This window comes from Lepisma saccharinum, chromosome 10 (genome assembly GCF_977018435.1).
Source record: "Lepisma saccharinum chromosome 10, izLepSacc3.1, whole genome shotgun sequence".
NCBI classification, from domain to species: domain Eukaryota; kingdom Metazoa; phylum Arthropoda; class Insecta; order Zygentoma; family Lepismatidae; genus Lepisma; species Lepisma saccharinum.
Genome location: NC_139238.1, coordinates 30,611,575 through 30,623,704, shown reverse-complemented (window position 1 = coordinate 30,623,704; position 12,130 = coordinate 30,611,575). Strand labels below are relative to the sequence as shown.

Sequence of the window (12,130 nt, the reverse complement as noted above, 5' to 3'; positions counted from 1 at the left end):
AAATGGGTGCGCAAGCCCCAATTCGGACACCCCTAGGGCCGCTTATGATACGAAACCAACCGTTCAGGAGGAGGGGGCGTGGGTTTCAGCTAACCTCGCACCACGGGTCTTGTTTCATCGAAAGGAAATGGTCAATTTATAATTTCACGACGGGCTTGCAAGGTCTAGCACAGAATTGAGGGAAGGATTGAAGAGCTTCTACTGGAATTGAGACTTCTAAAATGGCCACAAAATTTTAAGAAAGAAGAATTCAGGAAAAGGTATTTGTAATGTTTATGTATTTTGCAGTCCCACCATAAATTGAAAGGTGATATTCGACTTAAATAAACGAGCGTCTACGGACAGCATTAGCACCTTGGGAAATACCTACATGCTAACAGTACCAAACCTGGCCTGCGTAACCTATCCACATAGGCATATAATAGCTTAAATAAGCAAAATATAACTTGTCAATTCTATTTACATGCTTATGTATTCTATTATATGTCCACGTGGTAAGGTTAGACAGGCCAGTTTTGGTACTGTTAGCATGTATGTATTTCCCAAGGTGCTAATGCTGTCCGTAGGTGCTAGAATTAAATAATTTAAATTATGCTTAAAAAATATAGTTCAAACTTTACCAATGTATTATTCAGAACACTATCTGTAGGTATCTAAAATTAATTTCTGTAAAGTATCAATATATTACATAAATTATATTTACATAGCACTTTCCTCAAGGACCAAAAATATACGAAGAAAGAAAACAGAAATACGGTGTCCAAAGAGGAAAATTCTACTAAAAGACTGCTCTGCTCATAAACATGACTGCTAGTGCCATCTATGAACTGGAATTGCAACTAACCAGATATTATAATGTACAAGTATTTCTCGGTAATTTGTTTATGACTATATTCATCTCCCTTTATGGCATCCTACGCGTTTTTTAAATGATAGGATTTTCGTATACTGGTGAAGAGGTTATCAGCAGCGTGTTTGAGGTTTTGTTTAAATCCTTGAAGTTTTAATTACGTAACACAAATAGGATAAACATGATGATGGACAATTTGCTTAATGTAATTTCTATGCTACTCCACAAATCTTAAAATCGCAAATAATCTGAATGTTATATTGACCACAATCACCGCAAGAGCTGAAATATCTTCCCAGTAGATTGTGATAATGTTCACCTTCCGTACGATGGACCATTTTTAATGTTATTGTTGCTTTTGTTTCTTACAATAAGGACTGATATGAACAAATACTACATGGAGATGGACTTGAGGACTCCGTTCATGAGGTTCGTCGGAGAATACGAAATCGGAGGAAGAATACTTCTGCTTCCAATCTCTGGAGAAGGAGAATGCGAATACAATTTCAGTAAGTTTAAATATATTTCATATATAGAAAATATACATAGATATACATGACGCCTCGGGACCATACAAGGCTGTGCAAAAGTGGCTTGAGAATCTTTCTTTTGCATTTATTTTGTATTTTTTGTATTTTACACTAAGTGTTAGCATTTAGTGTCCCAGACGATCCCCAGACAAAACGCCTATGGATTTGTCACTGCTGTAATAAATGGGAACGCTAAACCTACTTGTCATGTCAATTGTGAACTGTCAAACTACTTTTGCACCTCCCTGTATGGAGAGACTTTCACAGCGTGAAAGCCAAGAAATTTTTTTCGTAACATTTTTTGGCTCGTTGATGACTCGTTTAGACATAGTGCGCTTCTGAAAATAAGGCAATCTATATCCTAGTGGCCGCGGTGGCTCAGTCAAGTCTGGCTCGAGCAGTGGTCTGAGACGGTTGTGTTTGCGCGTCTCTCTAATAGCTCGAAGTCACGTAGCGCGTATTACTCGCGAGTCCGGTTGAAGTGAACCACGGCGACGCTGCCAACATGGTAATCAAGAGATTGAATACACTAAAACTGAACTTCAGTCAAGTGCGAAGGAAACCAACTTCGACGGAAATACACAATTGGATCAGCAAGACGATGAAATTGAAACCGGAACAAGTAGTAAGTATTGAAGTAGACAATTATAGACGTTGTATCTTTCTGAAACTACTATCGAAAGTAGTGTGTGAACAGTTGTTGCTACAGTCAAACGGAGAATATAAATACAGTGACGAAGACGGGGATTGTCCAGTGCTTGTTACGTGGGCGGATGCAAATTACGTGATAGTTAGAGTGCACGTTGTACCGAGTGAACTGTCCGATGACGCCATTCGATCGGTCCTGAGTACGTACGGTCAGATAATATCCTTGGACGATGAACGGTATTCCAGTGATCACATTTATCCGGTAAGAACTGGCCGTAAAATCGCCAAAATGAATCTAACTCGTGCGATTCCATCGTACGTCACAATCAGTGGCGGACGATACTGGGTGACATATAGCGGGCAAGACCGTACTTGCAGTTACTGTGACCTTAGTGACCATTTTTACGTTACCTGCCCGTCCCGACGTCGTCAAATGGAGAAACCCATAGATACGTCCTATGCCGGGGCGGCGCGTCCTGTCCCGAGGAATGTGCCGGCTGCTGAGAAAATGATGACCCCGACACCCACTATACTACCTGTGCATCTGAAACGCTCCGGAGACCAGGAAAATGAGGGCAACGTACAAGCTTCACTACAGGATGTACCTAAAAATACCGTACCAGATTCCACTTTACCACCCAGTGTAGAAAACAAGACACCAGCAGACGTCCCTAACCCCGTCAGTGTGGACCAAGTTAATGTCAACCAAGCAGCCCACGTAGCAGAGAAGAATGGGGAAGAAACAATGGACGTTACCCTCGAGGTGCCCAATAGTCCGATGCAGCAGGCAGATGATGACCATGCAGGTGAAGGTGGGAACTCCGAGACGGCGTCCCCCGCATCAGGCGCTCTTCCGAAAACAACGAAAGAACCAAAAAAGAAGAAGAAACGCAGTCTCCCTGCGAACGATACGGCGTCGACACGGCGGCAAGATGGCCCTCATCGTTCGGTGTCTCCAGTGTCTCGGCGACTGCGTAGAACGATGAGTGCGACAAGAGAACAAAGTGCGAAATCTAGTGGCGGCTCTGATTGGTCGCTTGACGTCAATGTGTGATATATGTCTACCATATCCTCGTTATGAAGTGTGTTGTCCGCGTTATAATGGTATTAGGGTTATGTTTGTCGCATGTCGTAGTGAAATTGAAAAAGGTAAATAGTTTAACGTCAGTAAATGCACATAACATTCCCACCGGGTACACTAGTACAGAATCCCACATGACGACCCCCATATATCATTTTGCAACAATAAACATTAACAAGATGAAATCTAGTGTCAAGCATCATGCATTCTTAGACTATATTAAGCAAAGTCACCTGGATGTAATTTTCCTGCAAGAAGTCGGGACCGATGATTTCTGTCTGGGCAGTGAATATACCGTGTATAACAATTTTACTCACAATTCTCTAGGAACCGCCATAGTTGTGAAATCAGGCCTCCATATAACGGAAGTTTACCATCACCCGTCTGGTCGTATCACATGTATTCAAATAGGAAACATATGGTTTTGTAATGTTTATGCACCATCAGGTACCAACGCTAGAAATACTCGGAACATATTTTACGCTACAGACGTGGCGAAGGCATTAGGTGGCTCCCGTCAAAACATTGTGCTGGTGGGTGATTTTAATTGTACTCTCAGAAGACAGGACCAATATCCAGGATTCCATACATCACCTAGCTTGCAGGCGCTGGTTGAAGGGTTTAAACTGCACGATGTTTGGGTGGCTAAAGGTCCGAATATAGACGGCTACACATACATACGTGCCGACACAGCGAGTCGGCTTGATCGTTTTTACGTTAGTGCACACATGATTAGCAACATATCTGCGATTCGAATTTTCCCAACCTGCTTTAGTGATCATTTAAGTGTCCAACTCGACATGAGTTTGGATGTACCTTCAGTTGGACGAGGGCGGGGATTTTGGAAGTTCAATGTAAGGTTATTGGAAGATGAACAATTTCGTACCGAATTTAAACAAAAATGGAAGAAGTGGGAAGAAATGAGCGTGCGTCAAACTGACATTATTATGTGGTGGGACACTTTTCTGAAACCCTCCATTAAATATTTCTGTTTAGCATATAGTCGTGACAAATACGCAGATTTCAATAAGAAATATAACTTTTACTACAGAGTGCTTCACGAACTAACAACACAGCTAATACAAGGGAAGCCAGTGCGTCAAGAAGTGAAACGAGTGCAAGCAGTGCTGCTGAGCATGCACAGAGAGCGTATGCAAGGTTACAATGTTCGGAGTCGTCTTCCTATGTTTGATGCACAAGAAGAAGCCTCGTTGGTGCAGGTGTTAGCAGAGAGACGTAGTGCACAGCGAAAGAGAATAACGTGTCTCGATACAGCCACGGGAAGACTAACCGAACCCAAGTTAATACGAAAGTACTTACGGGACTTTTATGCAGATCAGTTTAAAGAGAAGGAAGATCAAAGCTCCCGTCGCACTCCACTGCAAGGGATGGACCTTCCTATGTTAACGGAAGATGACCGTCGCTATTTAGAACAGCCATTCTCAAAGAAAGAAGTGTACGAGTCTGTTCACAGTGGAAAAAGAGGTAAAGCTCCGGGAATTGATGGTGTCCCGATAGAATTGTTCCAAACCTTTTGGACAACGGTGGCTCCACTGTTCACACGCTGGCTCAATGAGGTATTTACGAAGAAACGCCTTGGACGAACGAGTCTTACGGGTGTTATGGTTTTGATTCCCAAAATATCTCAGCCCAGAAAGCCAGAAGACTTCCGGCCAATCACATTGCTATGTGCTGATTATAAAATCTTTGCACGTTTGCTCACCCGAAGGTTGCAACAATTTGCGGATACTTTATTAGGGCCGTATCAATATGTATATGGTACAAGTGGTAAAATATTTCACATTCTAACTAGTGTACGTGACATCATCGCTTCTATGCAAGATATTGAAGGTTCTCAAGCTGCTTTAGTGGCGTTAGATTTCAAAAGTGCCTTTGACTCCCTCAGACATGACTATCTTTTCCAATACTTTGGTAAAGTGGGATGTGGTGATTTCTTTGTACACTCTATACAGAGCTTATACAGAGAAGCTCGAGTTCAGTTATCTATCGATGGTTTTCTGTTGCAAGCCTTTTCTATTCAGCGCTCTGTTCGTCAAGGATGTCCATTTTCCTTATTTGCATTCTGCGCAGCTCTGGCTCCATTTTTACGACTGATGCATGCAAAACTTCAGGGACTCAGGCTTCTTGGTAGAGACCAAAAAATATGTGCGTACGCAGATGATGTGACCGTAATCGTGAAAGATCGGCTAGACTTGACTCGTATGGAGGCCGTACTTGAAACGTTACGAAAGCAGACGGGACTTAGTTTGAACCAGAAGAAATCTAAAATCCTACCCCTAGGGTGTAACCCCACTCTGTGGACTGAATCTGTATCTATACCTATTGTTGATAAAGTGACAATTTTGGGAATAAACTTCACTACGACCATCACAGAGACTGTCTCCAGAACTTTTACAACTATTCTCCCAAAAATCCAGGCAGTGTTGAACATGAATCGTTATAGACAATTATCCTTACGCTCTAGAATACAGTATGTGAACATGTTTGCATTATCGAAGTTGTGGTATGCTGCGCAAGTTTTGCCTGTTACTGCGAAAGACGCGGCGCAAGTACGAAAGATGATAACGCGCTTCATATGGCATGCACATTTGTTTCATGTCGCACATGAAACGTTATGCCTCCCAGCAAGTAAAGGAGGCCTGAACTTGCGCCAAGTGGAGAGACAAGCCTCAGCCTTGTTTCTACAACGGAACATTGAGTTGCTTTTGCAATACCCTGATAGTTTAACAGCAAGATTACTACATACTCTGATAGATGAAGTGGAACTGCGAACACCCATTTATCCAGGGAAGATCCCTTCCCACTACAACTATTTGAGGACAACTCTTGTCGAGTTTTGCTATCTCCTAATCGGTTCACCTCACATGGATGTCGATGGTATGACAGTGAAATTTTTCTATAACCAATTGACTTGCAGGTTACACCACCAGCCACGAATTGTGCTTCTCCGAACTAATGTAGTGTGGTCCAACGTATGGAGAAATATATCTGCCTCTCATCTTTCTAACCGCGTTCGATCTTTGTGGTACCTAGTAGTTCACGATGCCATTGCGACCGGTGCTCGAAAGTGGCGATACCAAATGACTGACAGTGCTGTATGTTCCAATTGTCATCAAGCTGAAGACACTTTACGACATCGCCTCGTAACATGTCCCGCAACGGTAGATCAATGGAAGTATTTGTGTAAATGCCTTGGTACTATATGTAGAACATCGCCCGATACATTTACTGTAGATCATTTACTGTTACCAGACTTTGTGTTCTTCCCTCTTACTAAAGTAAGAGCGGTCCAGTTTTTAGTAGCTCAATATATTTATTATATTTTAGGACATAATTCAGTGTCAATGCAAATTTCGCTGCAATATCACTACAGTGAGCATTATTACCAGATGGACCAAGCCAACCGCAAAACACTCTATGCAAATTTTTTGCAGGCTCTTTTCTTGTAAATACACCTAATTATGTAATATAGATCTGATATATGTGTAATGTTATCATAGGATCATGTAAGTAGTCCCTCCTGCATAAAATAAAGAATATTAAAAAAGAAAAAAAAGTCGGTAACGCGTCTGATTACCATGCTCAAGGTCCCGGGTTCGATCCTCGGCCGGTTCAAATCCGGGAACTTTTCTAACGTTGGAAGAAGCCCCGGCGGCCACCCAGCGTCGAATAACCCGCACACCCCCTATACGGCTTCATGGCGTGGTGCTATGCACAGGGGAGAACTTTACTTTTTTACTTTACTTGTTATATCCTTCACAGATTTACGGTTGCCAGTGGTAGTTATATTATCTGTCAGAAAACAACAAATTTTCTACAAGTGCGGACGGATAAATAATATACAGGGCGAGGGTGATATTTTTCGTGTTCGTGTGTTGAATGGCCACCATTGGGTCCATCTCCCAAATCAACCCCCACCACACTAGCAGATGTCTTAAGCCCGGTACTTGTTGCAAACCAGCGTATCATATCTCCAGTTCCGTATCAATTTATTCGAAAAAATCTTGCAACGCTCCGTGTCAAAATGTGAGAAAAGATATGCAACGGACCCGATCGCTCATTTGGCGGTTTTCCCCCGTCACATCAAAGGAAGGATAGGATACGCGGTGGAGGGGCAGTGTGGACGGGCATGTGCGCGTTCCGTTGCCTCGTTGCATCATCCTTCAGTGTGTAGTGAGCTCTGTAAATGACATAACGTCCCATTGTCAATTTGTTTTCTTTATTATCTTTATTATGGAGTGGGATAAGGAATATACTATTGCATTTATTGATAGAAAGTAAAGTTTTTGTATAATCCGCTGATCTGCTGGAACAGCAAGTCTGCCAATTTAGCTGCTTCCACTATACAGTTCACGGTTCGCGTACATGTTTGTCATTTTTCGATAAAACTTAACTAATGAAAATATATGCGGCTGCTGCCACTTGCTGCGGTGTACTCATAGTCATTTGAGACCAGACTGTGAACCGTATAGGACTCCCGTATCAATCATGCTAGAGAGAGGGAGAATAGGAGATCTGAATAGAGTGAAGTAAAAACAGTGGACCCAAGCATCTGAAAATATTTCATCCACCCAAAACATTAAATTCTATGTCAAAGTCAAGGGTGGGAAGAGGGGAGAATTTCCTGGCTTCTATCCTTCAATTTGACAATGGCTGCTAAACACGTAAGAACCAATGCAATAACGTAGTAATGTGTCATTTTCCCGATTTTCATAAAGTTACAAAGTATAACCTTAATTCACATTGGATTTATCCAATAGCAATACAATAAACGCATTGCTCAAGAATATACATTGTAATTAAATTAATTTCAAGGAAGAAACCTCAGTTTCACTCGTTGCGATACTTATCGGCTTCGAAAAGTGTAATCGTTCCAGTTACATATGGTATGTAATTCAGAGGTTGTCTTTTTTCAGACATATTTCTTTCCTCGACAGTATAAATTTTGTGACCCTTCTTTCGGAATTCTGAACTTGTTATTTCTACTCTTAGACGGTGGCGGCGCCACTGAATGTTATAGCTTTGAATTGTTTGAAGATTTGACAAGATTGATAAATGTTTTAACGACAACTTCTTTTCTCTTTTTTTTTTATTAGCCGATGTGCGGACGACCGCAATGATCCAGGGGAAACTAGTCAACCGAAAAGGAGAAGATTATTTTGAAGTTGTTGACCTGAAATGGGATATTGATGTGAAAAGGGCGTCCTCTCGATTCGAAAATTTGTTCAATGGAAACAAAGTGTTAGGTAAGAAAGTGCAAGTAGTAAATTAATGTAAGACAAAGAGAACACTTTTCTCAATGTAAAGAAGTTGCCGGGTAAGTAAGTGCAGGTGGTAAGTATATATATATATATATATATATATATATATATATATATATATATATATATATATAAATTCTTCTCATCGAAATAAACGAGCTAGCTACGTAAGTGCAAATTTCTAGACATGTAAGGGGGAGCAAGAATATTTACAATGGAAACAAAAATATAGGTATGCAAGTGCAAGTATTAAGTGCACGCAAAGTGGGGTTTCCCCACGAAACCAAAGTCTTACGTAAGAAACTGTTTGTTTGTTTGTTTGATTTAGTTTATTTTACTTCGCTTTTTGTGCCTCTTGGCTAATTTGTGAAGATGGGAATGAGTGATGAAATGACGAAATTGATGAATGGCAATTCACAAACAACGAAGCACGAGCGGGATTCGAACCTGGGACCCTTGGCGTCGCAGCGCGATGTGCCAAACGCTCGGCCACAGGGTCCGGCTCGTAAGAAACTGCTTGTAGTGCGAATAAAGTAGTGGGTTAGTGTAAACAGAGGGAAGAAAACGATTCTTCTAATAAAAACAAGGCTGAAAGTAATTGCAAATACAGAGCATTCCCTGGCATTCGCTACGAGACTCGGCGGCAAGCGATCCGGCGTCAGCGCTTCTCTTTCCCAGCGATAGGGGTCCGCGACAGTCGGTAGAGTCTGCTATTAAAACTACAGTTTTAATATTGTGTACTAACCTGTACTACAGAAGATGTTGAAAATGATGTCCCTCTGCTGCAACACATTCCTAGCATCGCCGAAGGAAATTGGCATTTACACGTGCAAGTTCGTCTACTGTAATTCTCCCGATTTCTCGTACAATACTATCTTTTAACTCACGGATGGTGTGCGGATTGTCTTTGTATAGTTTATTTCTTAGATTTCCCCATTTTTCTTTCCACTTTTATTCAGAACTAACCCTGTTACTCTAAACTTTTTTGCGAGGTTTAATATAGTGGTCCTATGTGGAACGGGAACACCAGGAAATTTCGTTGCAAAACGTCGTCGCACTTCTCCACAATTCCTCTTTCCGAAGTAACACTCGACAAGATAAATCCTTTGTAGTAATGTAAACTATTTTGGTGCCATATTCAGCCAAAATCTTCAAAACACGGACACGACACAACACAAGTTCCGAGGGAGGATTATAATGGCGTCAGTCTGCAACGTCAACAGAAAGGGAAAGAGAGCGAAGGCAGGGAGAGCGAAAAAAACAGACTTTAACATGCGACTGTCGCGGACCCCTTTCACGGGGAAAGACAATCGCTGACGCAGTGCCGTCGAGTCTCGTAGCGAATGTCAGGAAATGCTCTGTAGTAAGTGCCTGTAAAGGGAAGGTAACAAATTTCTAATGGAACCAAAGTGCCAGTAAGTAAGTGCAAGTAGTAAATGCGGAAAAAAGGAAAATTTTCCACCAAAAAAATATCTAAGTACCAGTATCAAGCATATGTAATATAAATTAGTCTAACTTTGGTTACTTTCTCCTGAAATAGGCAGATTTATATGTGAAATACGAGTACAAGCTGCAAATTCATGGGGAGGGCAAGGAAATCCCCGTCCCCATCTAAACCCTGCTGACCTTGACAAGAACGGCAAATGTTCATCCCGCCGAAATTGCTAACACAATATTTCCATTATTAACATCATATTTTCGAATGTGTGTAAAGCAAGTATCATTTCGTGCCGTCAAACGTTATGAGTGTAATCGCTTTCAACAGAACAAATTATGTAACTGACAGCGTGTATTCTGCTTATTATCCACCAATACTAAACCACATTTAGGCCGTCGATATAAAATTTCATATTATTACTATCCGAACAAGTGTTCCTGGGTTACCAGCCAGGTTAAATCAGTCTTAACACAGATATGGGTATTTTTGACCTCGACTGCGCTGAAAATCAGCAGCGCCATCTCTTATTCTTTTTGGCAGAGTAAGTGGAAGCAAGAGTGCGAGTGGTGCCTCTCAGCGCCTCTCAACGGATTATTACAAAACTTCTTGCGAATAGCGATTCCCAGCGGGAGGTAAGTGCACCGGTTTTCCTGCCTCTTTCCAGATCTGCTTATATACCTTTATCTGTGTTGTTAGCTTCCAACAATCTGACCTTTGGACGAAAACGCTAAAGAATAGAATTGCTGCGCTAGTAAGCGAGGCGAGTGTACGAGAAAACTTTCCTTCAGGGTTGAACAGCACAGTTGACTTTCCATCTTACCACACAATAATGAATTCAGGGGGTGGCCCGGAGTAGAAATTTCCCTCCGCAAATAGAAAAGTCCCCCCGAAAATTTCAATAACCTAGCAATGAATTTTCACAATAGCTAAGAAACTTGGCAACTATGTTGATTTCAGCTTTTCACCTATACTCTGTCTCGGGAATCTATGTAGCAAGCCCGCGCATAACCGTATAGAAGGGGAGAAAGCGAGTGGGCGGAGCAAAGCCGTGCGAGCTGCTGCAAAGGCTGGTAGCTGTAGCGGCGTTTCTCCTCTCGCGTGTTTATCGGTCGAGCCCTACGTGCGCAGAGGACTTGTTTTTCGTTCGCTTGCTCCAGAGATTCCCGGGACAGAGTATAACTCTGCTTGTAATCTCTGAATCCTTTCTAAGGTGGGGACTAACTTTATCATCCTGTCTTTCACAGGCGACGCCACGAACAAATTCCTCAACGACAACTGGGAAGAGGCGTTCAAGACCTACAAGCATCTACCAGAAGAAGCTTTCGGTGTTCTGTTCAAGGATCTCGCCAACAGGGTATTCAGGCTGTTTCCCTACAAGGACTTGTTCCCCGAGTAGTTATATGGCAACACTTGCTCTCTATGAAAGATCTCAAGAGTGAACGATTGTGTTTTGTGGCCGTGCGTGTATGAGACAGAGTTAAGTCCGATGTCTATAGTTAAACTCCTGTTATGAACGGCGCCAAGTATATTTTCAATTGAGTACTCTAAACCATTGGTTTAGGTGACTGGATTCTAATGTGAAGCACAGTGGTGCCAACTTTCAATGAGTTTGGGGAAGCAGGAGATGGACATAAAACTTACATATATAGGGGGCCATATCTAATATCAAAACTGGTATTGTACACAATTGAATTGAGATATCCTTTAATATTTTGAAGGCGTTATGCTACAATAAACCAGTTTCTTTACCGTTACCAGTTTAATTTTGTTTCACACCTTCTTGCTTACTTTCGACATGTCGAATTGTTTGTCCATCTGATGCTCAGATTGTTCTTTTGAGAGTTTAAAGTGAAATTCGAACTTTATTTATGTTATTTAGCTTAAACATTACACGTCTTCTGCCTTTGTACAAGAGTTGACCAAGACTTTCGTGCGTAAAACATTAATGAATCAATGAAGCGCTGCATTACTTCGGCAGGACAGACCATGATTCCTTGCAAGTAACCATGTTCCTTTGCGACACATTTGGCGCATGCGCAGTAGTGTAGACAAGGATGTCGGCAAGTAGTGTATCTGTCGCTGTGGAACAGCGGTGTATAATGAAATTTCTCGTGAAGGAGAAGGTGTAACCTGCTAAAATTTGGCGCAAGCACAGTATGGTGAACAAGCACTGTCCAAGGCAAGAGTGTACGAATGGTGTCATAAGGGTTCCCCTCCACTCAAAAAAAGCAAAGTCCTGCCGTCTGCCGGTAAGATTTTGGGAACTGTCTTCTGGGTCATGAAAGGTGTTATCCATGTGGA

At 41.9% G+C, this 12,130-nt stretch overlaps 1 protein-coding gene across 1 annotated transcript in view; it reads left to right on the top strand.

Annotated features, from left to right (window-relative positions):
• LOC145994297 (protein takeout-like) overlaps positions 1–11,583 on the top strand; it is a 29,796-nt gene extending 18,213 nt beyond the window's left edge. Inside the window, exons 4-6 of the mRNA XM_083130401.1 lie at positions 1,226–1,359; positions 8,227–8,376; positions 11,074–11,583. Coding sequence (XP_082986527.1) covers positions 1,226–1,359; positions 8,227–8,376; positions 11,074–11,225 — 436 coding nt within the window. The 3' untranslated portion in view covers positions 11,226–11,583. The remainder of the gene's footprint in view (positions 1–1,225; positions 1,360–8,226; positions 8,377–11,073) is intronic.
• Positions 11,584–12,130: the final 547 nt, after the last annotated feature.